The 24,673-nt window shown below is 34.3% G+C and overlaps 2 protein-coding genes across 5 annotated transcripts; both read left to right on the top strand.

Moving 5' to 3' along the window:
• The first annotated feature begins 1,201 nt into the window (after positions 1 to 1,201).
• On the top strand, positions 1,202 to 8,113 carry LOC123909172 (kinesin-like protein KIN-10C). Of its 3 annotated transcripts, none has more exons than XM_045959950.1 (19): positions 1,202 to 1,555; positions 2,462 to 2,618; positions 2,740 to 2,940; positions 3,024 to 3,210; positions 3,315 to 3,520; positions 3,626 to 4,812; positions 4,896 to 4,941; positions 5,142 to 5,186; positions 5,277 to 5,333; positions 5,435 to 5,491; positions 5,611 to 5,667; positions 5,795 to 5,873; positions 5,959 to 6,281; positions 6,367 to 6,474; positions 6,560 to 6,606; positions 6,869 to 6,890; positions 6,974 to 7,042; positions 7,595 to 7,633; positions 7,770 to 8,113. In XM_045959950.1, exons 1-19 carry the CDS (start codon positions 1,380 to 1,382, stop codon positions 7,812 to 7,814), a joined length of 3,108 nt encoding a protein of 1,035 aa, XP_045815906.1. In that variant the 5' UTR covers positions 1,202 to 1,379; the 3' UTR covers positions 7,815 to 8,113. The 3 variants fall into 3 exon arrangements, with proteins under 3 accessions (XP_045815906.1, XP_045815904.1, XP_045815907.1); XM_045959948.1 differs by having other exon boundaries at positions 1,208 to 1,555; positions 5,602 to 5,667; positions 7,770 to 8,071; XM_045959951.1 differs by lacking the exon at positions 5,435 to 5,491 and having other exon boundaries at positions 1,267 to 1,555; positions 7,770 to 8,066.
• A 3,945-nt stretch (positions 8,114 to 12,058) lies between these two features.
• LOC123909032 lies at positions 12,059 to 23,994 on the top strand. 2 transcript variants are annotated; one of them, XM_045959803.1, is made up of 12 exons: positions 12,059 to 12,214; positions 14,450 to 14,508; positions 14,772 to 15,011; positions 15,583 to 15,719; positions 15,883 to 15,927; positions 16,008 to 16,061; positions 20,368 to 20,472; positions 20,577 to 20,780; positions 21,407 to 21,492; positions 22,186 to 22,964; positions 23,139 to 23,321; positions 23,440 to 23,994. In XM_045959803.1, exons 3-12 carry the CDS (start codon positions 14,813 to 14,815, stop codon positions 23,697 to 23,699), a joined length of 2,052 nt encoding a protein of 683 aa, XP_045815759.1. In that variant the 5' UTR covers positions 12,059 to 12,214; positions 14,450 to 14,508; positions 14,772 to 14,812; the 3' UTR covers positions 23,700 to 23,994. The 2 variants fall into 2 exon arrangements, with proteins under 2 accessions (XP_045815759.1, XP_045815758.1); XM_045959802.1 differs by having other exon boundaries at positions 12,060 to 12,214; positions 22,186 to 23,321.
• Positions 23,995 to 24,673: the final 679 nt, after the last annotated feature.

Below are 24,673 nucleotides of genomic sequence, written 5' to 3'. Positions count from 1 at the left end.
TGTTTGAGAAAAAAGAATATGCACTGACATTGTAATTTTATACTGTCAATCAATATCAACCATGTTTTCCGTCACATCATCCCACTAAACCCCACTTTTTTAATCAAAAGGATAAAGGGACCATCCAATAGTTTAAATCGTATCTTTAAACTATAATTACAATTGAGTGGGCTAAACACGTCACCCCTCCGCAACGGATGTGTGGGACAATTGTCAATCGTCTACGATCAATGTGTCTCATCGTTACTGCACTCCCGTCTTTTCAGCTTTGTGTTCATTTAATGCCAAAATATCCAAGGATATCCATCTCCACTAAGGAATTATCGGCCCATGATGAACTGCGCGAACGAATACTTGAGTCGTACTCGCACTCATTTCTCAACTCATTATTACACAACGATAACAAAAGACTTGAGGGACAACGATTCCCGACTAGGCAACAACCCATATCAACTATCAAACTCTCCCAACACCCAATAGCCTCGTTAGCACTCCTCACAACAGACTTCAATTACATTAAAAGTGTACAAAATCTATCTTTACACCACCACAAAGTGGATTTGTCCACCTGTCTCCCATAGACCATTAGATTTCATTTCAACAGCTCCCCACACTCCTTGCTACATTTAACAGACAGTTACAATGAATTCTTCTATATAATCACGACCAGGGTCACTGACAATGTATGATTCATTTATTAGTACATTTTTCCACCTACATAATATACTAACTTCAACAAAGTGTTAACCTTTTATCAAGTCTTCTCGTTATGACCCGTTCATAACACAAATGTGTTATTGCTGTTTCTTGTTAACACCTTCTATTTTTTTTCTCATTAAGAAAGAATAGATTTAAATTTAAGAATGATTCGAGAATTTGTAGTTAACGGTTGCTATTTGTCCCGAAATTTTACTTTTCTTTTGGACTGAAAGGTATGCATTTGTTTTTTTTTTTTTCAATAGAAAAAGGGATTAAAGATAAATAAGTAGAGTATCCGGATTCGAATCTCAACCATACATATAAAATATCATATCCCTACTAAATTAAATTAATTACTTAAAAGTATATTTGAAAATTAATAAAAGAGAACCTTACAAATATATATTTACATCAAAACACATTCATAGTTCATAGACTATAATACAGTAAAAAACAAAAATACAAAGCATATAAGATAAGATTTGAATAAAATACCAAATATATCCTCATTACTATAAGAAGGAGCGCGAGAATGATTTTCAAATTCCTCTATTTTCACTTCGAACGGCTATTTCCATTTCCCCCTTATTTCTTTTTCTTCTTCTATTTCTTTTCTTTCATTCTCTCTTCTTTCTCTTCAAATTCAACACACACTACTTCGACCTAAACCCTTCTTTTCAATGGCATCCAACCAATTCGGCTTCACAAGATCCAATTCGGGTCAGAAACTTCGGGTCATAGCAAAAATCCGTGGCTTTTCGGATCAAGATACCAATATCGGAACTGTAGATTGGGTTTCGGTTAACACAGAAAATTCAGGGGATGTTACTATCTCCTTTAAAGAACAATCTTCTAGGTATTGTTGTTTTTCTTAATTATTCACTTTTCAGCTTCGTCATTTGTGAAATTCGATTTAATTATGTCAAATTGGAATGAAATCGATCAAAATTTGAGTTTTAGGGTTCTGAATTATGCAGTTTTAGCTTAATGAAATATTTAATTCGATAAAATTGAGAAATAGTAATTGGAAAATAAAAACTAACATGAAGTTCCCAAGAGAACAATGATTTTTTTTTTAATAATTCGTAAATAATAACTGCATAGCAACATACTAGGTTGAATAGTGTGTTGTGCTTTGAGATTAGTTTCTGTTGTGTTAAATATCTGTTAGATTTAGTTATTTGTTAGAGTTAATTTCATTTTTTTTAATTTCATAATTCATAGCTGACTAGTAACAAATCTGTAAAATTAGAGTGAATAGTGGGTTTGCTTTTGAGATTAGTTTCTGTTTGGTTAAATATCTTTTAGGTTTAGTTGTTTGTTAGTTTTATTTTTTTGGGTCTATAGACAAAGTGTCAATTACCACCTAAAACTCCCGGATTCAAACCCGGGTGAAGGTGTTCAGCCTAACAAGATCAGCCTTTGCCAGTTGAGCTAGGCCTTACGGACAATTTTATTAGTTATTTGTTAATTGCTTCTAAGCAGTGTCTATGATGAAAATCTCTAACTACTCTTCAAGAATTTGTTAACTCTCGGTTGATTTATTTAACTAACATGTTTTCAACATGAAATTTCAGCTCATTCGGGTTTGAGTTTTCTCTTATTTTTATATCATGATGAATAGTTTTCTTGTAGGGTACATGCATTTTCATAGTTTGTAGTTGTAGCAAAGCTATTAATTTATTTGTTGTTTTTTTCTTCTGTACTTGTTGTTTTCAATGCGGTGATGACACTTGAGATAATGTTAATCCTTGTGGTGCAGTCAGTATTCAGTTGACTATTGCTATAAGGAACATGAAGATAATGAAATTATCTATTCAAGGGAGGTGAAGCCTCTTGTTTCAGCAGCTTTTGAAGGAATTAACAGCACTGTTATTGCTCATGGAGCTAGAGGCAGTGGGAAAACTCAATTACTTCAGGTTTGAATCAATTCAACTAGTTTTGTTATGTTAATTTTTTGGTTGTAAGAGGGTAGGGTTTGTGAGCAATAATTCTGTGAAATTCTATTTTTTATTTTATAATCTTGTTTTGTACTTGAAGGGCTCTTATGAAAGACCGGGTTTGGCATTGTTCGCTATTTCTGAGTTTCTCTCTATGGCTGAGAAAAATGGGAAATCTATAGCAGTTTCTTTCTATGAAGTAGATCATCAGGACCATGCTGTTGATTTATTAAATCCAGAACACCCTCCAATTTTGGTGCTTGAAGATCACGGAAGAATTCAGTTTAAAGGACTTACTCAGGCAAAATTTTAATCCAAGTTAAGAAAATTAGAAATTTTAAAGTTGATAGTAGACAAGTAATGTTGTTACATCTTTTCTTGCAGACTCCTGTGAAATCCATTGCTGAATTTCAAAATATATCCATCACAGCATGTTCTTCACACAAGGCTGCACCCCAAAAAGGCTTTGAGCGTGTTCGTAGGAGCCACATGGGATTAATTGTGCATGTCTTTTCCCAGAATGAAACCGTAGATGGTGTTGTGAGCAAAATGAGTTTTGTAGATATGGCAGGTAATCCCGCTCAACTAAGGATGTCAAGTAATCATTTTTATTTTTTTTCCTGGCTCTTGTTGGCATATTTGAGATTTGACTAACAGTATTGCACTTATTATCAGGTTATGAAGATGCTAGAAGGAAAAGTAGTGATGCCTTTGGTCATGTTGAGAATAAACAAATTAATAAGTCAATTCACACCTTATTGAATGTTTGTCATGCTTTGAGCACAAATGAAAATCGTGTTCCTTTCCGGGAAAGTAAACTGACAGGCATGTTGCAGGACTCCTTGAGGGGAAATAGCAAAATTTTGTTGGTTTCATGCTTGGTATGTGACTGCAATTTTTTGTTCAAATCTTATTATTTTCATTTTGCAATTTGTAATTAAATTTTAATTTTGGTCATTTTCTTTTCTATAATATATGAACTTTAGAACCCATCATTTTGCCAAGACACTGTTTACATGGTCAGCTTAGCATCACGGTCTCGAACCCACTTAGACTCCACGAAGAAAACTGCAAGTTCAACCAGACCGACCACTACCTTGGATTCCATAAAGAAAAGTGCAGGTTCAGTAAGACAGATAGTGGCCTCAGATTCCACAAAAGAAAGTGCAAGTTCAGTAAGACAGACAGTGGCCTCAGAATCGTCAAAGAACAGTGCAAGTTCAGTAAGACAGACAGTGGCCTCAGCTTACTCGAAGAAAAATTTGAGTTCAGGACAGACAGTAACATTAGATTCCACAAAGAGAAGCGAAAGTTCAGTAAGACAGACAGTGGCCTCAGATTCCTCAATGAAAAATGCAAATTCAGTAAGACAGACAGTAACCTTAGATTCTACAAAGAGAAGTGAAAGTTCAGTAAGACAGACAGTGGCCTCAGATTCCTCAAAGAAAAGTGCGAGTTCAGTAAGACAGACAGTAAACTTAGATTCCACAAAGATAAGTGAAAGTTCAGTAAGACAAACAGTGGCCTCAGATACCTCAAAGAAAAGTGCAAGTTCAGTAAGACCGACAGTAACCTTAGATTCCACAAAGAAAACTGAAGGTTCACTAAGACAGACAGCGGCCTCGGATTCCTCAAAGAAAACTGCAAGTTCAGTAAGACAGACAGTAACCTCAGATTCCACAAAGAGGAGTGAAAGTTCAGTAAGACAGACAGTGGCCTCAGATTCCTCAAAGAAAAGTGCGAGTTCAGTAAGACAGACAGTAAACTTAGATTCCACAAAGAGAAGTGAAAGTTCAGTAAAACATACAGTGGCCTCAGATACCTCAAAGAAAGGTGCAAGTTCGGTAAGACAGACAGTAACCTTAGATTCCACAAAGAGAAGTGAAAGTTCACTAAGACAGACAGCGGTCTCAGATTCCTCGAAGAAAAGTGTGAGTTCAGTAAGACAGAGAGTAACCTTAGATTCCGCGAAGAAAAGTGCAAGCTCAGCAAGACAGACAGTGGCCTTAGATTCCACAAAGAAAAGTGCAAGTTCAGCAATACAGACAGTGACTTATCGCAAAAACAAGGTACCCAAAAATGTATCAGCAACAGCAAAGAAATTACCAGGTTCCATATCTCATACATATGAAAATAAAGTTGATGTTGCTACAAAGACTGAAATAAAAGGAAGGTTTGTATTGAGTTCTATACATATTTTATTTACAAGGTTAAACTCTTCATAGTTTTTTATATTTTTTTTCCTTTGGATCGTAGGAAATTGTTTGACGAAGCCAGCCACTCTGCTACTAAAGCTGAGAAGGTATGCTTTTCTTTTCTCTAAATACTTCTATACCGCATTGTATTGTGTCTGTTTTTTTTGACAGATTCTGTGTCTGTTTTAATGAGGACAAGAAAGATACTCTTTCTGGTTGGCTCAAAGGAGGGGCTGGCAAGAAATTTATCCATCCATAAATACCGTGAGGTGTATTATTGTTATTAATGAATATGTTTTTTTTGCAGGAAATTTCCATTGCCAATGCTAGCATAGCATTAGAGCCTTTATTGGTAATGCATATCTTATATTTTGTTGATTATGTTGTTAATATTACAAATAAATTAGAAAGCTCAATACATCAATTGGTATATCAAATGCAGGACAATTCATTATCAGAAGATGGAAATCATGTTGAACTAAACTCTGGAGTTGAAAAGGTAATAAATAAAATTTTAAAAAAATCCCAACATGAACACAAACCTAGACAAAATAAATGTTGTCATTTTATTTACATGATTTGGGAAAATGTTCTGTGCAGGGCAACTCACTTACAGATGCTAGTAATAATATCAAACTCAGTATGTCGGAACAAAATGTAATGATCTAATCTTGTAGAATATTTTTTTTCGAGATCCTTCTTTCAACCAAAAACATTTGCAAAGTTAAATATGTTGGCTGTTCAGTCAATAAAGTGATAAATATTAGTGCATGCAGGATGACTCATCTTTGAATGCTAGCAGTGAAGTAGAACTTGATCCCATAGTGGAAAAGGTAATTAATTTCTATTAATTCCGTTTTTCCTTTTCATTTTCAATTTGTCTTACCAAAACTTTAGCATGTTATACCGCTAAGTTTAATAAATATGAAATACTAACTATGTTTACTATGTGTCGCCTAGGGTATTTCTGAGGACAAAGAGGATATATATACTTCTTATGCCATTAATTACTCCAAAGATTTGTCGATAGCTGATGAAGGTATATGTGACAGAATGGAGTGTTAAGCGATGATTTTTTAACAAATCATGCGATTCATATTTAAATACGGTCTTTTGTATTACAGGTCATAACATGAACAAGGAGAACAACAACTTCATGGAAAATGGAGATTTTTCACCACCTATTAGTTCTCAATTGCGTGAACTTCAATCTCTCTTTTCTTCAACTCCATTATGCATGGAGTTACCAGAGAAAGGATGTATTTCACTTGTTGATGATCAGATTTCTACTAAAATTGCAGAACCAAGAACCCCTGATATTGAAAAACAAGATGTAATGAATACCAAAAGTCCTTGGGAAATACTCAACGGTTCTGAAAAACAAGATGTAATGAATACCAAAAGTCCTTGGGAAACATTCAACATCATGCATGGCTCTGGAATGGAGGTTTGATCTATTCATAATATTGTTAATGGACCTTCTTCTAAAGGTTACTTTCGTTGTTTTAACTCAGAATTTTATTTAATCGCAGAATTCTACTGAAATTAAAGAACCAAGAACTCCTGACATCGAAAGACGAGATGTAATGAATACCAAAAGTCCATGGGAAACATTCAACGTGCATGGTTCTGGAATGAAGGTTTGATCTATTCATAATATTGTTAATGCACTTTCTTCTAAAATTTACTTTCATTGTTTTAACTCGGGATTTTATTTAATTGCAGAATTCTCTTGTTAAGGACTACCTTAGAATTTTAAACACAGCTGAAAAGTAAGTGGACATTTTGTGTCGTGTATTCATGTTCAATTTTGATTAGGAAATATTTATCTTTTCTCTTATATCATACACACACACACACTTGCGTATTCCTAAAAGAACTAGTTGCATTATTAGTAAAAAAGCATTTCATATGCAGTTAAATTAACAATTAACAATTGTGAATATATTTGTCACTTTAAATGATTCATCATTTCATACCTCCTATGAGAAATCTCATTTGTTTACTTTCTGTTTTCTTCTTGAAAATTAACAGGGATGAATTAAAGAAGTTAAAGGTTAGAAATGTTTCACTTTCAATATTAAGTTGATTCTTTTCCTAATGTATGTTCTTTAATTAATTGAACTTTTTTTCTTATAGGGAATTGGAGAGAAGAGAGCAACCTATATACTTGAGCTCCGTGAAGAATCTCCAGAACCTTTCAAGAGTGTATGTCCTAAAATCCTTCTCGTCACTATTATAAACATGACTTTTTAAATACATTAAAAAATTTACGTATTAAATTTATAATATAGGCCGAATACATTAGTTATTTTTAATGTACTAAAAAGTCAATTTTGTTTATAGTGACAGTAATCTATAACAATATATAAAGGGGATAAGGGAGTTTGGGCTGGATTTTTTTTGGTCCATTTTGCCCTTAACTTCCTTTATGGTTTTTTAATTATTCCATAATTGCCCTTAACTTCCTCTTTTTTTTTTTATGGTTTTTTCATCTATATCTATTCTATACTATAATCTATAACAATATATAAAGGGGATAAGGGAGTTTGAGCTGGATTTTTTTGGTCCATTTTGCCCTTAACTTCCTTTATGGTTTTTTAATTATTCCATAATTGCCCTTAACTTACTCTTTTTTTTTTTTATGGTTTTTTCATCTATATCGCGCCTGCCTGACCCGCTAGTAGTAATAATAATTAATTATGAGACATATTTATATATCTGACATAATTTTATTGTCAACCAATTTTTGGTTAATAGCTTGATGATTTGAAGGACATTGGACTTTCAGAAAAACAGGTATAATTATTCTTCTAATAGTATTATCATATACTTTTTGAGTTTGCATGTTCGATTGTCTAAGACTAACAATCTAATAAAATCAATAGCAAACGACATGTAACTGTTTTTTTAAATTTTTTTTATTCTTATGCAGATTAAGGGAATGATGAAGAAGGAAATTGGAGAGCTTTTCAATTAGTTCTAATGGCATTATTATTGAATGATTGTATTATTATATTAGTAATGTAATTTATGCTGGCAACCTAAAGTTGCATGAGTTGTGTACCATTTAGATTTAGATTTAGATATAAACAACACAAGGTGATGGTATCATCTTTTCAAAGTGTCCTTTAATGTATGGGTATTGTTGTAATTTGATTTTTGTATTTTTTTTTTTAAATTGTTTATTTCATTCTAATAATGAATGGAAGCTTCGCATGGTTCCTTCTAACATCACATTCTCAATCTTTTTGTTGTCTCCAATTTCCCATTTCTAAATTTTTATTGTTGAGTCTTAATTTACTTCTTCGATTTGGTACATTCTATCTTAGTGAAAAAAAAAAATTTGAGGAAACAATTTCACCGCATTTATGAGGGTTACATCTAAACCAAAGTTTTTTTTTTTTTTTGGGATGGACTAATCCACCAAATTTAGTATCAAAAGTATTGAATCGGAGTCTTTAACAAAAATACACTTCAAAGTTTTAAGCAAACACCAAACAACCCTAAGTGGGTTATTGCCTTAGTTAACATTGATAATAAAAAGACTTATGAGTTACATTATTATCATCAGGGACTAGGTTTGTCAATTTGCATCCGGTGGAGCGGATCCTCGTGGGAATTGCTTCGTTCGGAGCTCCGAAAACAAATATTTTATCCCTTTGGGGATGGGGATGGAGGCAAAAATCCCCCCGTCCCCATGCACTTCGGGGCGGGGATCGGGGACGAAGCATCCATCACCGCGGATTCCCCGAATCCGTCCATATTTACACTATATATTATTATTATTATTATTATTATTATTATTAATTTTAATATATATTAAATGTTATTTAAAAAAAAAGTAACAGAGGAGTCATCCAATTTGGTTGAATATTTACCAATTACCAACAGTTTTGAGATATTTTGGTTATGAATTTTTGTATGATTATGCATACTTTGTTATGGAATATTTTGGTCATTAGGTTTTGTATGATTATTAGTAGCCAAATGTTTTTGCAATATTTTTGAGTTATGAATGCCTTATGTGTTGTTTTTATTTTTTAAAAAAGAAAGACACAAAATATTTGTTTTTTTAATAAGATAGAAATAATAACGTCATACTACTGTCATAATTTGATCGAAAAATATAGAAATTTTGTTAATATTTGATATCCGTGGATCTCCGCGGGAACAGTGGGGATCTGTGGGGATGAGGATGAAGACAAATATTCCCCGTGAGGACAGGGATGAAGGCAAAATCTCCCCCGCATGTAGGGGTGCTCAAATCCAAACCAATCCAAATAAAAACCGATAACCGATCCAAAAAAACTGAAAACCGCAAAAAACCGAAGTTTTTTGGATGTGTTTGGATGTTCTTTTGTGAAAACCGCTGGATCGGATTGGATTTCGGATTGATTTCTTAAAACCGATCCAATCCGAACCAAACCGCATACATATATTTTAATATTTATTTATCTTTTTATTAGTATAAATATATATATTGCATTAACCTTTTTTATTCATTTTAAATTTTGTTAATACTATATGTTAGTTTAATTTAATCTATTTTTTTTACTTTTTATATGTTTCGAATATAATTGGTAATTGTCATTCCAAAATATTAATTTTCAATATATTATATGTTATATTTTACATCAAACTTAATATTTATTTTGTCAAAAATGTCAAACTATTATTTTGTAGCGTTTTTTATAATATTTATATTTATTAAAAAAAATTACAATTTATAATTTGGATATCCAAAAACCGATCCAAATTAAACCGCATAATATTGGATCGGATTGGATCGGATTTTGTTTATTTGTCATCCAAAACCGAACCAAACCGCAAATGAATTTATTTTTGGATCGGATGAGTTTTTGCCTCAAAACTGATCCAAACCGAACCGCGAGCACCCCTACCCGCATGCACTTTGGTGCAGGGAATGGGGAAGCTTCCCCTGCACATTCCCTTCCCCGTTGACATCCCTATCACGGACGGAGCTAGTAGGGGTACCAAGAGAGGCCACAACCCCCCTAAATTTGTTTTAATATTTTTTATATGAATATTTTATTATACTATTAACTTAAATTCACTTTTGGTCCACCTATTTTATTAAACTAATGAAATTGGTCCCCTTTTTTAATTCAACTTTCTCCACTCGATTTAATCTTAGCAAATGTTTTCTCCCTTAAAAATAATATTTTGTTTGTACCAAAAAGGTGATGCATTGCTCAAGTATTGAATTTAATGTCAAAATATCTATTTTGAGACTAAAATTCTTTTTTTTTTTAAGGCAAAACGTTGCATTTTTCATGGAAAAATGCATTAGTTGAGACCAAAATGATTAGCTATAGATTCGCGGACCTCGGAAGTTACATTTCTACCGCAATAAAATTCAGATTTTCGAAGGTTTATAGTCTATACACAGAAGTTGCTTCATACACGAAGATGATATTCTTCATCGTGATCGCTTCACTAACCGAGACTTTAAAAAGAGGAAACAATCATCTACAAATAGGTGATGACATATTATAGGAGCATTCCTACAAATCTTGATACCGTGTAAATCTTTATAGAAAAAATTATTTAATTGTTCTCTTTCTCTTTTTTTGATCAAATTGGTTTCTTTCATTGTTTCCGGCTAAAAAACTAAAACTAAATTATTATTTGAAAATCCTTTTAGGTTTTTTAGATAGTCAATAATTTAGCCTCAAAAGTATTTTTTATTGGTCGAATTAATTCATAAAATTATTACTTTTTTTTTTACGATTCATAAAATTATTAGTAAAAAAAACGTTAGAGATGTATCTACGGTTTTAATATATTTAAAGACACAACAAATTAAATTTTTAAGACAAAAATGGTTGTTTGCCGTCCACTTAAATATAAGAGGAGTGGTAGTAATGCTATGATGGTAATATGAGTTAGGTCCGATGGATTGGTCTGTTTAAATCGTTATTTTAGGTGTGATGGATTAAGATTTTAAACTCACTACTCATTGTTAATAGTTAGTCTGATTCGCCAAATCACGAACAATTTTTTAATTTTATCTTTTTTTTTTTTTTTTTTTTTTTTTTTTTTTTTTTTTTGGTTACATTTTTTAATTTTATCTTATCTCTGACTCAAAGTAGAATTTTTTTAAAATTAAATTACTCTAATTTTATGACGTTAATTTCATGTTTCTAGCTTAAAAAGAAGTTTATGTTTCTAATATTTTTTGCATCGATAAATAGTTTCTAACTTTTTTACTTTTATTGTCTTGTTGACTTATTCTAGACATTTTATGATGTATTATGAACTTTTGAATGACAATTTATATAGACTCAATAGATATATATTTTAGATCCTGACCAAAAAAAAAAAAAAAAAGATATATATTTTAGATACATAGAATATTCTTCGATTGAATTATTTTTACATTGTATTTTTTTACATTGTATTTGTTAATTTCTTAATTGATAAGTTTTCATTTAAAAATTTGACGAAGTAGCCTCGCCAACACGCCAATTTTTCATAAAACGAGATAGTGTGAGATTTTTCAATCCGCTACCTCTAGTTGGCTTGTCCCGCTCCACATTGTTTTTGGTAGGTCAATGACGCGATAGATTGACCTTTTTTGTTGTTGTATAGTGACTAAAAATTCTACATTAAAGGTGAATAAATGGAATGTCTCGGGTTTGAACCCTGACTTCTAAATATATAGTGCGATGTCCTACCAATCAAGCTAAGCTCTCGAGGACAGATTGACCCTTTTTACCATCCTAATCAACACTCTCTTTTGAACATAATGTAAAAAGTGATGCGTATCTTTCACTAGTTAGAGACTTATTTTAAAAGTGAAAATCCAAATTAATTTCAATTAATTAGAGAGTGAGGGTTAGAAATAATATTAATAGCACTCTTTAGAATATAAATATGAAAAAAAATAAAATAAGACATTAGTGGTAAGTTCACTTAAGACACCAAATAATGGGTCTAAGTGGTAAGAGTCTTAATCTCTTAAATATGTGGTTAGAGGTTCAATTCTTGACTCATGCGTAATGGCGGTGGAAACTTAGTACCAATATCATGGTACCCAAAAAGAAAAGTTCACTTAAGAATATCGTTTAAGAGAATCCGAGCTTAATTTATGGGCGAAAAACTTACGTCAAGATCGAAATCGGAATTCCTCGTCGTCTGAGGGTTAAAAAAAATAAATATGAATATATATGAACAACATTCTTAAATTTTTTATTTAATATTATTATTTCTTCACCCTATTCTACTCTCTTGTCCCTTTCTTCAAACATCATTCTCTGATCGTTTTCTCTCATTTTCTGTCATTTTCTTCCCCATTTTCCTTCCCGTCAAACAATTCCTTTTCTCTTCGCCGCCGCTTCTCCTCATTTCTCTCAGGTACGTACGTGATTCACTATCACTCTCTTACTCACCTTTGTCTTACTACATAGATCACTTCATTCCAATTCCAATTTTTTCCCTGATTTTTTAGCTCAAAATTAATTGAAATTATTTAATGCTTTGCTTTGATAATCTGAGATGAATTAAGACCATGTATATACATTGTACTTTTTTTTAAAAAAAAAAAAAAAATTATACAGTGAAAGATTGTGTTTGATGCATGCGTGTAGTTTTGTTAATTGTAGATTAATTCATATGGTTATGATTTTTGGTTATGTTGTTGAATGCAGCTTGGTGAGTACAAGAATCTGAACTTAGATGATTTTACATTTCATTTATTTTTAGGGAAAACCAATAAGGATTATTCTAGGTTATGATAAAATTTATTATAATAAGAAATCACAGATGATTATGATCTATGAAGCACAAACGCCGCTCGGATTAGGCGTGTCCTGGTGCCGGACATGCGTCAGTGTCCATCATTGAGAGTATGTCAATGTTTGTGTCGTGTCCGGTGTCTGTGTTTCGTAGATTATGATTAAAAAATAATAAATAATTGGATACATTTCTGCAGTTCAATTAATTTACATGGTTAATCAGTTGCAAGGAAAAGTGTTTTTTTGTCGGATACAACTTAAGAGTAGGCCGTGATTGTAGTACCGAGCTTGGACTAAGTTGTATTATTGAAAAGGGTACAATACTGATACCTTTATATCGACAATTAATTAAAATTTATTGTGAATTTTTATTGTAATCTGTCGGTTATCGACAAGGATTACGCGGATAGTCCCATTTTGTAGGGAACACAATTCTGTCGGCACGAGTCTATATTATTTTGGACTTGTATTCTTGAAAAGGGTACAATACGGATACCTTTATATTGACAATTAATTAAAATTTATTGTGAATTTTTATTGAAATCTGTCGTTTATCGACAAGGATTACGCTGATAGTCCCATTTTGTACGTAACTAGATTCTGTGTTTAAATTTTCATTTTTCAGTTTTTCATTTTTTGAAAAAGTTGAATTAAATCCAGCAATGCAGCATTCAATAGACTCATAAATCGTAATAGGTCTGACAACAAGTCCTAGACCATGCCATGACAGGAACTTTGTAGCCTCGCAATAGGTTATCTTTTTAATACAGAAATTTATTGTACTTCACCAGTGTGAATGTGTTCTTTGAACTGGGTAAATGATTATTGGTTGGTTCTATGTTTAGTTTAATGATGGAAAACCCCAAATATACGTTAGCCCTGAAAGAAATCTATATAATTGCTTGCGGCCAAATGTACGTTGGGGGTTTTTTCAACAGTAATCCAAACATAAACTAACTTCTCAATTGGTGAAATGAAGTGACCTTGTTGTAGATTTACTGACTTACTGATTCTGTGCGATGCCATTTTTGGTTTAATTAAATGGCAACTACACTTGTGCATTTAAAGCTGTTCTTAGGACAGGAGAATGGTACACTAAATTCACACATAAATTGTTTCTATCGTATAGAGAAGAAAACAAAGGTTCATATCTATTTGATTCCTTTCCTTTTGTTCATTCTGTCAAAGTCCGAGAACTACTGATCTGAACCATTTGTTAAGTCTCATATTTTAACCTGTTTTTGGTCCTTGTGATTTGCAAAGAATCCCAAGTTGTCTAAAATGTACACATGTGTCCCACACTCAACATTAATGGGGCAGATGTGGAGTGGAGACCATGGCCATATGTATGTTTCTGTGGTCATCGTTGCTTCAAGCCTCTTTCAATCTTTCTTTAAATCACATGTTTAGTAATTGTCGTTGATAAATTCTCAGGAAGCCTGTTCCAGAGTTTTTTGAGGTAGATGAATTTTGGGTTGACATATTATATAATGTCACTAGTAAAACTTCCTTTAGATGAATTATGTGCTGGACTGCACTGGTAGTGCATTTTTAATATTATAATTTCAACTAAGATAATTCATGAACAATCATTTATTTAGGTAGCAGTGAAATAATTATCCAGTTATATATTTGCAACTGAATGTTTGTAATTTATTTTCCTACATTTGGCAAAGAAGAAATCATTATGAAAGCGTGGAATGTGATGCCTAGGTAGGGGGATGAATGGACCAAATCATATTTATTTTGCATATGACACATTGACCATCTGATATACTGCACAATTATATTATATTCTAGTACATATGCTATGTAGTTTGATTTGATGTTGACATTAGTTTTTACTTTTCAACAGAGGTTCCAGTCCTTTGAGAGAAAGAGGTACAGGGCAAGAACTGTGCTAAAAACATTTTTGTAAGTTTTTAAAGATACATTTATGGAGTGCTTTTCTTTTATTTCTCTTCTCTGGCATTAATAAAGAAATTTACAGGATTGTATATCCTTTTTTGGGGTTAATAATCAGGGAAAAAAAAAAAAGCAAAACGTTGTTTTCCCCCCGCTTTAACTTTACTGACAAATTTTACTTGTTCATTAGAAATTCAATTGTTTTGACTAAGAAATTTTTCATCTTCTTTCCTCATGACCCATTTACATGTATTTATTTATACTTTTTGCAGCGGAGTCTAGTAAATTGCTTGGTGAGCTTTTGTTTGAATAAATGCCACTGCCAGTTGCAAAACTCAAGGCCTCTGACACTCCAGATGTCATGCGAACAGAAGACGGAATAGATACCATAATCAGACAAGCAATTGGCAAAGATTCTTTATTGTATATTCCAAGGGCCAATGAAAACCCAGGACAGTTGATTCAATTACTTAGTGCTTTTGATCAGCTAGGTGTTACCAATGTTTATTCAGGTTTGAAAATTTACATTTTTGGTGGTTCATGTTCAAAGTCAGTCGTGTGATATCAATTTGTATACATTGGACAATAATTGAAATGAAGCATGTCCTAACCATGTGATATGTATCGCCGGCCTGAATATATTAAAAAGAAACCAAGCAGAGCTATAAATCTTTATTTTGACTAGTGCCGCCTTTGTGCTGGCCTGTTCAGGGTTAAGAGAGTTTAAATGTTCAATGTATCATAAGTCACTTTTGGGCTTGTAACAGGTTCATATATCTCGTTGCTTAGAGTAAGTTTGGGTAAAGTTTTCCATATGCTACTATGAAGAAAGAAATAATAAATGAATGTTGCAGTGACTATGAATATTTTTCTAGCAATAGCTTCTAGTATAAGTTATAATTAGCTTCTACATCTTAGTTTTTCAAAAGCTTTCTCATTTAACTACTCAATAAATACGCATGAGCTTAAGAGGAATTTTTCATAATGAAGAATCATAAACTTATTTAATTGAGAAGCTCGATTAAGTTAGAAGCTAATGTAAACTAGATCATATTCTGATATCACTTTTCATTTGTTGTACAGAATATCCAGGGTGGCCTTTGCTCTATCCTCTGAAGGCTCCATCAGACAAATGTGAGAAATGTTCTCAAGAGTTTTGCTCCACCATTAACTATAGAAGACATTTACCTGTACATCACCGATTCAAAAAGCTTGATAAGGTTACCTTTCGATCTTATAAGTATTATAATATCTATCATAGTGTTGCTCTTACTTCATGCATTTACCCTTTTGTATTTTCTTTATGTTATGCCTAGATAGCATCTTTTGTGTTTCTTTTCCTTTTAGCCCTCAATTTTGCATGACACTGTTTACACATTTCAGGATACTTCCAAAACCAGGGATCTTTTAGGGGCATATTGGGATAAGGTATTATTTCATCACTGTGAATTATACATATATGAATAAAGCAAGTAATTTTGATGTGTTGTTATCCAAAATTTGTGTAGCTCTCTGTAGAAGAGGCGAAGGAAGTTCTATCTTTCGAAAATGTGATGCTGGAGGTAAAATCTTGTTGCTCTTACATGAATAAGTTATTTTACTTTTAATTACCTCGTAGGCATACTGTTGACATGCTAAACATATTTAACTACGAATTAGAAGAGATGAGGTCGAGAGAGTGGAGTGAAAGTAAACCTCATCTTTTTATTTTATTTTTATAAAAAAAGGGTGGTCCAGGGCCCAAAGAAATGAAAGCTACCAAGCATTAAATGGCGAGTAGACTCCCATATTTAACTACGAATTAGAAGAGATGAGGTCGAGAGAGTGGAGTGAAAGTAAACCTCATCTTTTTATTTTATTTTTATAAAAAAAAGGGTGGTCCAGGGCCCAAAGAAATGAAAGCTACCAAGCATTATATGGGGAGTAGACTCCCATAACATCAGAGATCAAAAGGTGATCTAAATGAGCAAGGTTGCACATGAACTTCCAAAGTAGATTGCTCGCAACCTAAGTAATCAGCCACCTTGTTAGCCTTCCAATAGACATGCCGAATCCTCACATTCCAACTTTCAGTCTCCATAAGTTTCCTAATGCCGCAAACACACTGAAACTATTAGTACTGTTTTTTTTGACAAACTATTAGTACTGTTAGATCATAGAATCCCTAATAATAATAATTAGAATTAGCAAATCATATCAATTATTATTTATTGTATGTATTCTATATGCTACTATAAATAGAGGTGAGTGTAATCTGATTTAGACGCGCAGACTTGCAAATTCAACATGGTATCAGAGCAAGAGGTTCTGATCATGTGACTAGTTGGTTCGTCACTGCAACTGATGGCGGTGGCTACTTGCCGCCACTGAAAAAGTTGTCCGGAAAGTTTCGATACTTTTCCAGCACTTCTGCACCTCTTTTTCCGAGCCTCCTAAACAAGCTGTTATTTGTCTTAGATGACCACTTTTCAGCTATTTGTCATGCGCTTCCACCGACTCATAGGAAATTTTTCTGATACCTATGTTTGGGTGAGTTCTTAGCCGCTGTGTCAACCTCGACATCTCTTCAAATTATCCACCATGTCATCCTTCCGGCGTGTTTATAATTTATTCTACTGTCATTCGTTCTGGGCCAGTCGGCATTTCTGTCCTGCTTCCATAATGTTGTGCATATTCATTGTGCTTCATCCAATGCTTCTCTTTCCCATTTGTGTGTTTCTCTTCGCATCCCGCTGTGATTCAACCAGCCGCACCTTCTCTGGTGAGACTCACTCCCAAAAACCACCATCCTGTTAGCAGCCAACACAAGGTGGGATTTAGTCCCACATCGGATAGATAGGATTCTTGAGAAGATTTTATAAAGAGGAGGCAATCCTCACCTTATAAGCCGGTTTTGTAAGGATGAGTTAGGCCTCGATATTCATGACTTGGTATCAGAGCCTATCGGGTCTATCGTTGGGCTTCCTACATCGTTCACGCTTCAGGTCCATTGGGCCGGGCTGAAGCGTGAGGGGGTGTGTTAGCAGCCAACACTCGGTGGGATTTAGTCCCACATCGGATGGATAGGATTCCTGAGAAGATTTTATAAAGAGGAGGCCATCCTCACCTTTTTTTTTTTTTTTTGAATCAGCACAATTTTATTAAAGAATGATATTATGCACAAGGAGGCCATCCTCACCTTATAAGCCGATTTTGTAAAGATGAGTTAGGCCTCGATATTCATGACACATCCAACGAGCACAACTGTCTTTGCTACAACCACCTTCTCCTGTGCAACACCTTTCTGACTACAATTATGCTGTTTCTATTTTCTCGACATTACATGCAGCACTGTAACAAGCTTAAAGCTTAGTAAGCTTTAGCTTGAGAAGGAGTGTTAGAATCAAATCCTATCAATTCTATATATATATATATATATATATATATAAACAATTAGTCTTCTCAGCACAAGATGTGCCAAGAGAGACTAAGAAAGGTTACAATTAAAGTCAAAATACAAGAACCAAAAGAAACTATACAAGGCCCAAACAGAGCATAGGACTAGACCACCAACTATGGCAGTTCAAAGCTAAAGTACTACTCGTCGCTTTCAACCACCTGTATGAAAAAGTCTTGATCTTGTCCAACATAAGATGTAATGAGTTTGTTGAGCCTCTGAACAATTTATGGTTTCTTTCGGTATATGCTATTATAAATAGAGGCGAGTGTAATCTGATTTAGTCCAACAAGAATTCCCAACAACAATCCCATTAAGGCAGTTGTAGACAACCATAGAATCCACTTGCAGCTGTATGTTGTTAAAACTTAAAACCAGTAGCTTTGGCTTTACTAATCCCTTCAAAGACACCCCAGAGTTCTGTTTCATAAGCCGATGCACGACCCAAAAATTTAGAGAAACCCCTTGTGATACCTGAGACCGACGAGGGCAGGGAGTGGTCGCCGAGGCATAGGGAATGTATAGACAATGAGCGGCTCCTAGCAGTTTTCAGTCAAAAAGAGGGCACACGAATGAACCGGAATGAGAGGGATCCAGAGTCCATGCAGGTATGAGACTGCATGGTTGAAGGAAGACTTCAAAGAGTTGATTAGTACTACCTATACCAATAAGATACATCTTTCCGGTAACCCATTCTATAAGAACTGCACAACCAGCTGAGCCAAACACGAGCACAACTTCTGGTTGTTCCACCACAACCAGCTGCACCATCCCCCCTTTTGATGCACCATTGGTATTCAGACAAATCCAGTTCCCATTTGACATCCATTAACACCTTCGACCATATATGGACATTACAGGACAAAGTGCTCGCACAACAATACTCATTATAGTATTTATATATCAACCTCCATGGGTATGGGGCCAAATAAAAGAATAATGACTACCAAGATTGCTCCATTGCCACAAACAGCAGTCCAATCTCTGCTCGAATTGCCACCAGCATTATGAGTCAAATTCAAATTTAACCAACTGCTATAGTCTCTTATGAAGAAATCATACATGTAACACTGATTTACAAGATGAGACCAGACATGAGCAACTCTAGGACAATCTCTTAAGGCATGAAAAGTTGATTCTGCTATCCCAGGACATTGAGCATGAGGAATCTCCCAAACCCCATACCTGCTTTCTAGTATTAGTTAAAAGTTTACCGATCATTTCTCTCCTGACCCCCCTCATTTCTTTTATACCCCCCAAAAATCCAATTTTGCCCCTTGCGGTTTGAAACATTTTTGCCAAAAAACTTCGGTTTATATTCACCGAAGCCAAATAGACGATAAGCACTAGAAATTGAGAATTGAACCATATGCTCATCCCATAAATTAATGGACTGCGAATCACCATTAACCAACAGACCAAGCTTCAAGAGAAACCATCCTTGGCCAGACTCAAGCAATAGACTTCCAAGTGAAGGAATCCCCACTCTGGAAATTTAAAACAGTGTCTTTTCTATTGCCCCCACAAAACTCTGCACCAGAAACTCTGATTGTAGGAGACCATACCATAACACAAGTCACATGATTTAAATATCCGGGGTGCATCGTTCAAAACGACAGAGAAATAAAGGGAGATCAGATGTAAGTCTTAGGATTCAAAGTAGGGTGGATGAAATGCCGGAGATCCTTGAGTGCTTCATGTGATAGAAAGATGCCGCTGAAGATAAAAGGAAAGTTCTATTGTACAACTATTACCGGTGTTGTATGGAACAGAATGTTGGGCAATAAAATACCAACATGAGAGTAAACTTGGTGTATTAGAGATGAAAATTTTGCACTAGATGTTTGGAAGTACTAGACAGGATAGGATTGAAATGATAGAATTAGAGATAGATGTTGGAAATTCCGCCTTCATTGCGGTCCGCCCCCATCCGCCTAATTGCCGCGTTTGGGTTGCCTTCATTGCAGCCTCCAACACCTTCATTGTGTTGGGTGTGAAGGGGTGGATTTAGTCCCACATTGCAAAGAGATATGGCCTGTGTAGCGTTTATATAGCTTTGGCAACCCTCACCTTACAAGCCGGTTTTGTAGGGATGAGTTAGGCCCAATATAAAATCTGAGAATAGATTTGTGGTAGCCCTTATTGTAGGAAAGATGAGTGAATCCCGACATAGGTGGTTTAGACATGTGGGGAGAAGAACTGTAGATTTAATACAAAGTAGAGTAGTTCAAAGGAAGGGTAGCTCAATTTTAAACAATAAGATAAATTATTAAGAAAGACTACTAGGTCAATGATTTAAATTGAGATATGATCTGTGATAGCGCAAGAGAAGTACTTTGTTCTCTTATTTTCAGCTCTTACATTTTTTTTCTTCCTGTTTTACATAAGGTAATCTTAATATTTTGTTTTTCCTCATTGTCTGTGCTTTTTAGGAAGTTCCAGGGTCTTCGATTTTGAATGCTTTGGTGACTCTTAATCAAAAACAAGGATTTTTTTTACTTCCGCAATGTTATATGAGGGCTGGTGTTGCCCTATTGGTAAGAAGCTATTAGAGTCTGACTTATCAATTTGCTTTTCCAGTTACATTTTGTCACAGATGTAACTTTGGTATATTAATGTAATACATCTAAATTGTTTGCAGGATATTCTTCAATCCAACCCTTCCAGTTTTCCTATACCTTCCCGGGAATTGTTCAGTATCCTAGATGATGCTAGTGAAAGAACATTTTTATTGGGGACAGCAGTGTCAATGCAAAAACATGTTTTTCATGGAGGGGCTGGAAAAATTGGACTTCAACCCAAAAACACAGTTGCTTGCATAAGCTTCTTGCTAGAACAAATATTGGTAATTGTTTCTCTTAACTTCAAAATTTGTTCACATAACTCAACCACCTTTCTTATCTTAATACATGGTGCTTCTTATAATTTTGCTTGAAAATGAGTGTTTCATTTACAAGGTGCTTTTCACATAATAACTTGCTCCATAAAACCCGGGTGCATCCTCCTTGAGACCCAACTTCTAGGTGGCTGCACTCTACGATGTTTTTATCGACCCTTTTCCAGTTGGTCCATCGGTAGATAGCCCTTTTTGAGACACCGACAACTAGCTTTGTTAACATTTGATAAGCACTTATGGACCCGGGAAAAATCAACCCATTTAAGTATTCAACCAAACACCCCACACTACTCGTTGGGGGAATCTGGCACCCCATAATACCTAATGTCCCCATCACAATTTAAATTTGATTTTTCTTTCAATAATTAACCCATGGATTTAGCTTGCGCTTTGTCAGTATATTTGAAATTCTGATATTTCTGTGAAGGTGCCAATGAACAGAAGGTCACGGCATAACTTGCACACAAAATACAAAAGTTTATATCCTGATTATATCACACCAAACACTAAAGCTTGATCTCCCAAATTAGTTATTTCAGTCATAATCATGACGAAATGAGTTTTCTTTCATTTAGGTTAAGGCATGGCTTGCTGACAAGGATGCTGAAGCACTGAGGTGCCAGAAACAATTGGTGGAGGAGGAAGAAGCTGCTCAGAAAAGGTACCATACCAGTTTAAGTTTGAGAAATACGATGAAAGGTTAATTTTGAAAAATATATAAAAATTTAAATAAATGTATATATTTGATTTTTATACAGGGGAGTAATTGTCATTGAAAATTAACTGAATCCAGAGAAAACCTGCTTTTGGTTTTGTGTTTTGAAACGAGAGTTCATTTGAACTAGAATAAATATGTAGAGCTAAGAAGTGCAAAGATACCTAGGGTACTCGGTTTGATAGGCCATTGCATCTCGACAGAAGTAGCAAAAATTAGGATTTTAAGATAGCAACTGACATTGTTTCAAAAAAAAAAAAAAAAAAAGATAGCAACTGACATCATCAGCCTGCACAAAACTCTCTTGCATAGTTTTAGTAAATTTGATCCCTTGTCTGAAGAAACTCTCATGCTTCATGCAATAACTTAACCAAGTTTACCTGCTACTAATTTATATTACTTCTTGCATGTGCATAAATTACCATATGATCATGATTCATACAATGCTTCTGCTATGATTTTCATTTTATTTTCATAGCTTTCATTTTATAATTATAAATAAAATAACCTGAGCTACAATACTTCAAGTTTATCTTTGAACTTTTGTTTAGCAAAATGTACAAGAGATACAGATGAAAGTGTATTCTATTGAATATATGGATAATAGGACTCCTTATTTATTTACTCTTTTGTTTATAGACAAGCTGAGATTTTGATGAGGAAACGCCAGAAAAAGCTTAGACAAAAAGAGCACCGGGCTAGGGAACAAAGAGACAAGCTTGAGGAAGAAACTAAAGGGAGTGTTGACAGTACACTGAAGACTCTGTCACCAGCAGAAAGTTTTTTGGATACATGTGATTTTGAAGCTCAAAATCCAGAGGAGTTTGCAAATAACACTCCTTCACATGTACCTATTCAATTCCCTGATGTCAATGAAGGAAAAGATGGGGATACTCCGTCTGGACTTGCTTTTGGCTCTCATCAGATTATTGGACAGTCAGAATGTGGACTTGATCATCCGTGCAGAGCAGTTGCAAGATGGCAGGAGCCTCCAAAATCCCCCCAACGCACGGTAGTCAGTGATCTACATACACACGAGAATCCTCCAATTTTAAAGCCTGAAGTCATTCAGAGATATGGAACCTGCAATGATCATAGGGAAGATGCTATGGTTAATGCTGGTAAAGCATGGAATAGTAAGCCAAAACCTGAAATTGACATAGCAAAGACTGAACCAGACCCAGTTAATAATCATGAAGTTTTGATCGGATCTATATCCGTCAATCTAGGAAAATGCAGCCAATCAGAGGGTAATGTGGTGGCATCTCAAGAAGACTGCTCGGTTGAGAATGTGGATGACCAGAATAGTTCTCAGGATAAACCAAAGAAACCTGATTTAGTCAAGAATGGAAACAATCAAGCAACAGTTAAGACTTCAACACCAGTTAGTCAGTTTGAAACTAAGGATTCAGTTCCAGTTCAAAGTCATGGGACAGAAGTTGATGCAGGTAGTAGAGATGAAGGTTGTAAAAAATTGTCAAGGTTGGCTAGTGATGGTACCGATGTTGGTTTTAACAAGATAATCTCCAATCTTGAGGGTCACGTAGATCCATTTCCAGTTAGTCAGTTTGAAACTAAAGATTCATTTCCAGTTCAAAGTCATGGGACAGAAGTTGATGCAGGTAGTAGAGATGAAGGTTGTCAAAACTTGTCAAGGTTGGCTAGTGATGGTAGCGATGTTGGTTTTAAAAACAAAATCTCCAATCTCGAGGGTCACGTAGATCCAGGGAAGTTCCAGTTTAACATCCAGGCTGCAAAAGCCTTTCTTGCACAAAGTAAGTATTGTATTGTTAGAACTTAATTTTGTTACAATTCTTCCATTATACTTGTTTGTACCTAAATATTTGAGTTGGTGTTTCATTTGTTTTTCCTAATTAAGCAATTTTCATGCAGGATGGGAAGAAGCTATATCATCAAATCATGTGAAATTGGTTATTTCTTATGACTCTGAACCTCCTGGGAGCCGGGAGATACAGGATTTGAAGGTAGCAGCAGCATGTGAAGCTTCTGATGGTGATGATGGATGCAGCAACATTCCAGCAAAAGCAGTTAACAAGTTGCTTTCAACTACCAAAGCTTCTAAGTCCAAACGCAGAGGGAGGTCTAAAAAGGGAACCGATTACAAGAATATTCCCAAAGAGAAAACAACCTAATATACTAAAGTAGCAAATTGGATAACATAGTTATACAGATAGGCACAGATCAACTTAGTTGCCATTTTTTAGCAAAGTTTTGACATATGGTAGATTTTCCGGGTAAGTCGTTTGATATTGCACCCTTTTCATATCTACCTGATGATGGTAGCTGTTTTTATATATCTACCAGACAATAGACGATGGTAGATATAGCAGGATTTGGTAGACAAGTTCATTTTTCTTGCGGAGTTTTTAGCGAAATTTGTGTTAAAATTCGTTTAGTAACCTTAAAGATGATCTTTTTTCTTCTTTCTATTGGTCTCATTTCATACCGTTTATACTAGGCAAGGTTTATTTTATTTTTCCCCTCCTTTTGACATAATTGTCTACATTTTGCCTGTAATAATATATATAACAAATAATTGAAATAATTAAGGGGACCGCAATTTTTTGATCTTATCACTTTCATGCTAATTGCTGTACTTCTTTTGTTTAAAGTTCAACAAAATATTGGCCCGAGTCTCTTTTAGTTTAACCAAAATTCCGAGTTTGATACATAACGTTAAAATTCTTAAGGAGAGTTTGCCACCTATTTAAGCTCCACAAGATTTGAGGGATTAGTTTCTATAGTTGCGCGCAAATGATGCATAATTTAGGCCAAGAAAAAAAGTTCAACAAGATATATTTCCGGTTGAAAATGAAAGATATAGTGTGCTTATTAAATATTCATGTAGTGCAAATTTTTTTCTTTCAAAATGTTTTAAACCATTTTTTATTGGTCAATTAGCCTAAAAAAAAAAATTCACCCTTAATGTGAAAGTGGAGTGTTCGGAGTTAGAACTTCATTCTTGCTTATAAAATGCAATGTTCTTACCAATTGGGAGCTAAAATCGGGTGGGATGGATAGCTCAATTGGTTAAGGATTTAGGAGTTGAAGGTTTAGAGTTCATGTCCTGACATGATGAAAAATCTAATATAACATTGTAATATAT

This window comes from Trifolium pratense, linkage group LG2 (genome assembly GCF_020283565.1).
Source record: "Trifolium pratense cultivar HEN17-A07 linkage group LG2, ARS_RC_1.1, whole genome shotgun sequence".
Taxonomy (NCBI): Eukaryota; Viridiplantae; Streptophyta; class Magnoliopsida; order Fabales; family Fabaceae; genus Trifolium; species Trifolium pratense.
Note: the sequence above shows the minus strand (reverse complement) of the source record. Positions and strands in the feature narration are given on the sequence as shown.

Excerpts from the sequence above, each read along its gene's own strand:
- LOC123909032 (XM_045959802.1), top strand. The coding sequence starts at position 14,813 with ATGCCACTGCCAGTTGCAAAACTCAAGGCCTCTGACACTCCAGATGTC. Across the intron at positions 15,720-15,882 it reads GATTCAAAAAGCTTGATAAG|GATACTTCCAAAACCAGGGA; the intron begins GTTACCTTTCGA and ends TACACATTTCAG. Across the intron at positions 21,493-22,185 it reads GAAGAAGCTGCTCAGAAAAG|ACAAGCTGAGATTTTGATGA; the intron begins GTACCATACCAG and ends TTTTGTTTATAG.
- LOC123909172 (XM_045959948.1), top strand. The coding sequence starts at position 1,380 with ATGGCATCCAACCAATTCGGCTTCACAAGATCCAATTCGGGTCAGAAA. Across the intron at positions 3,211-3,314 it reads GAGTTTTGTAGATATGGCAG|GTTATGAAGATGCTAGAAGG; the intron begins GTAATCCCGCTC and ends ACTTATTATCAG. Across the intron at positions 6,475-6,559 it reads TGCATGGTTCTGGAATGAAG|AATTCTCTTGTTAAGGACTA; the intron begins GTTTGATCTATT and ends ATTTAATTGCAG.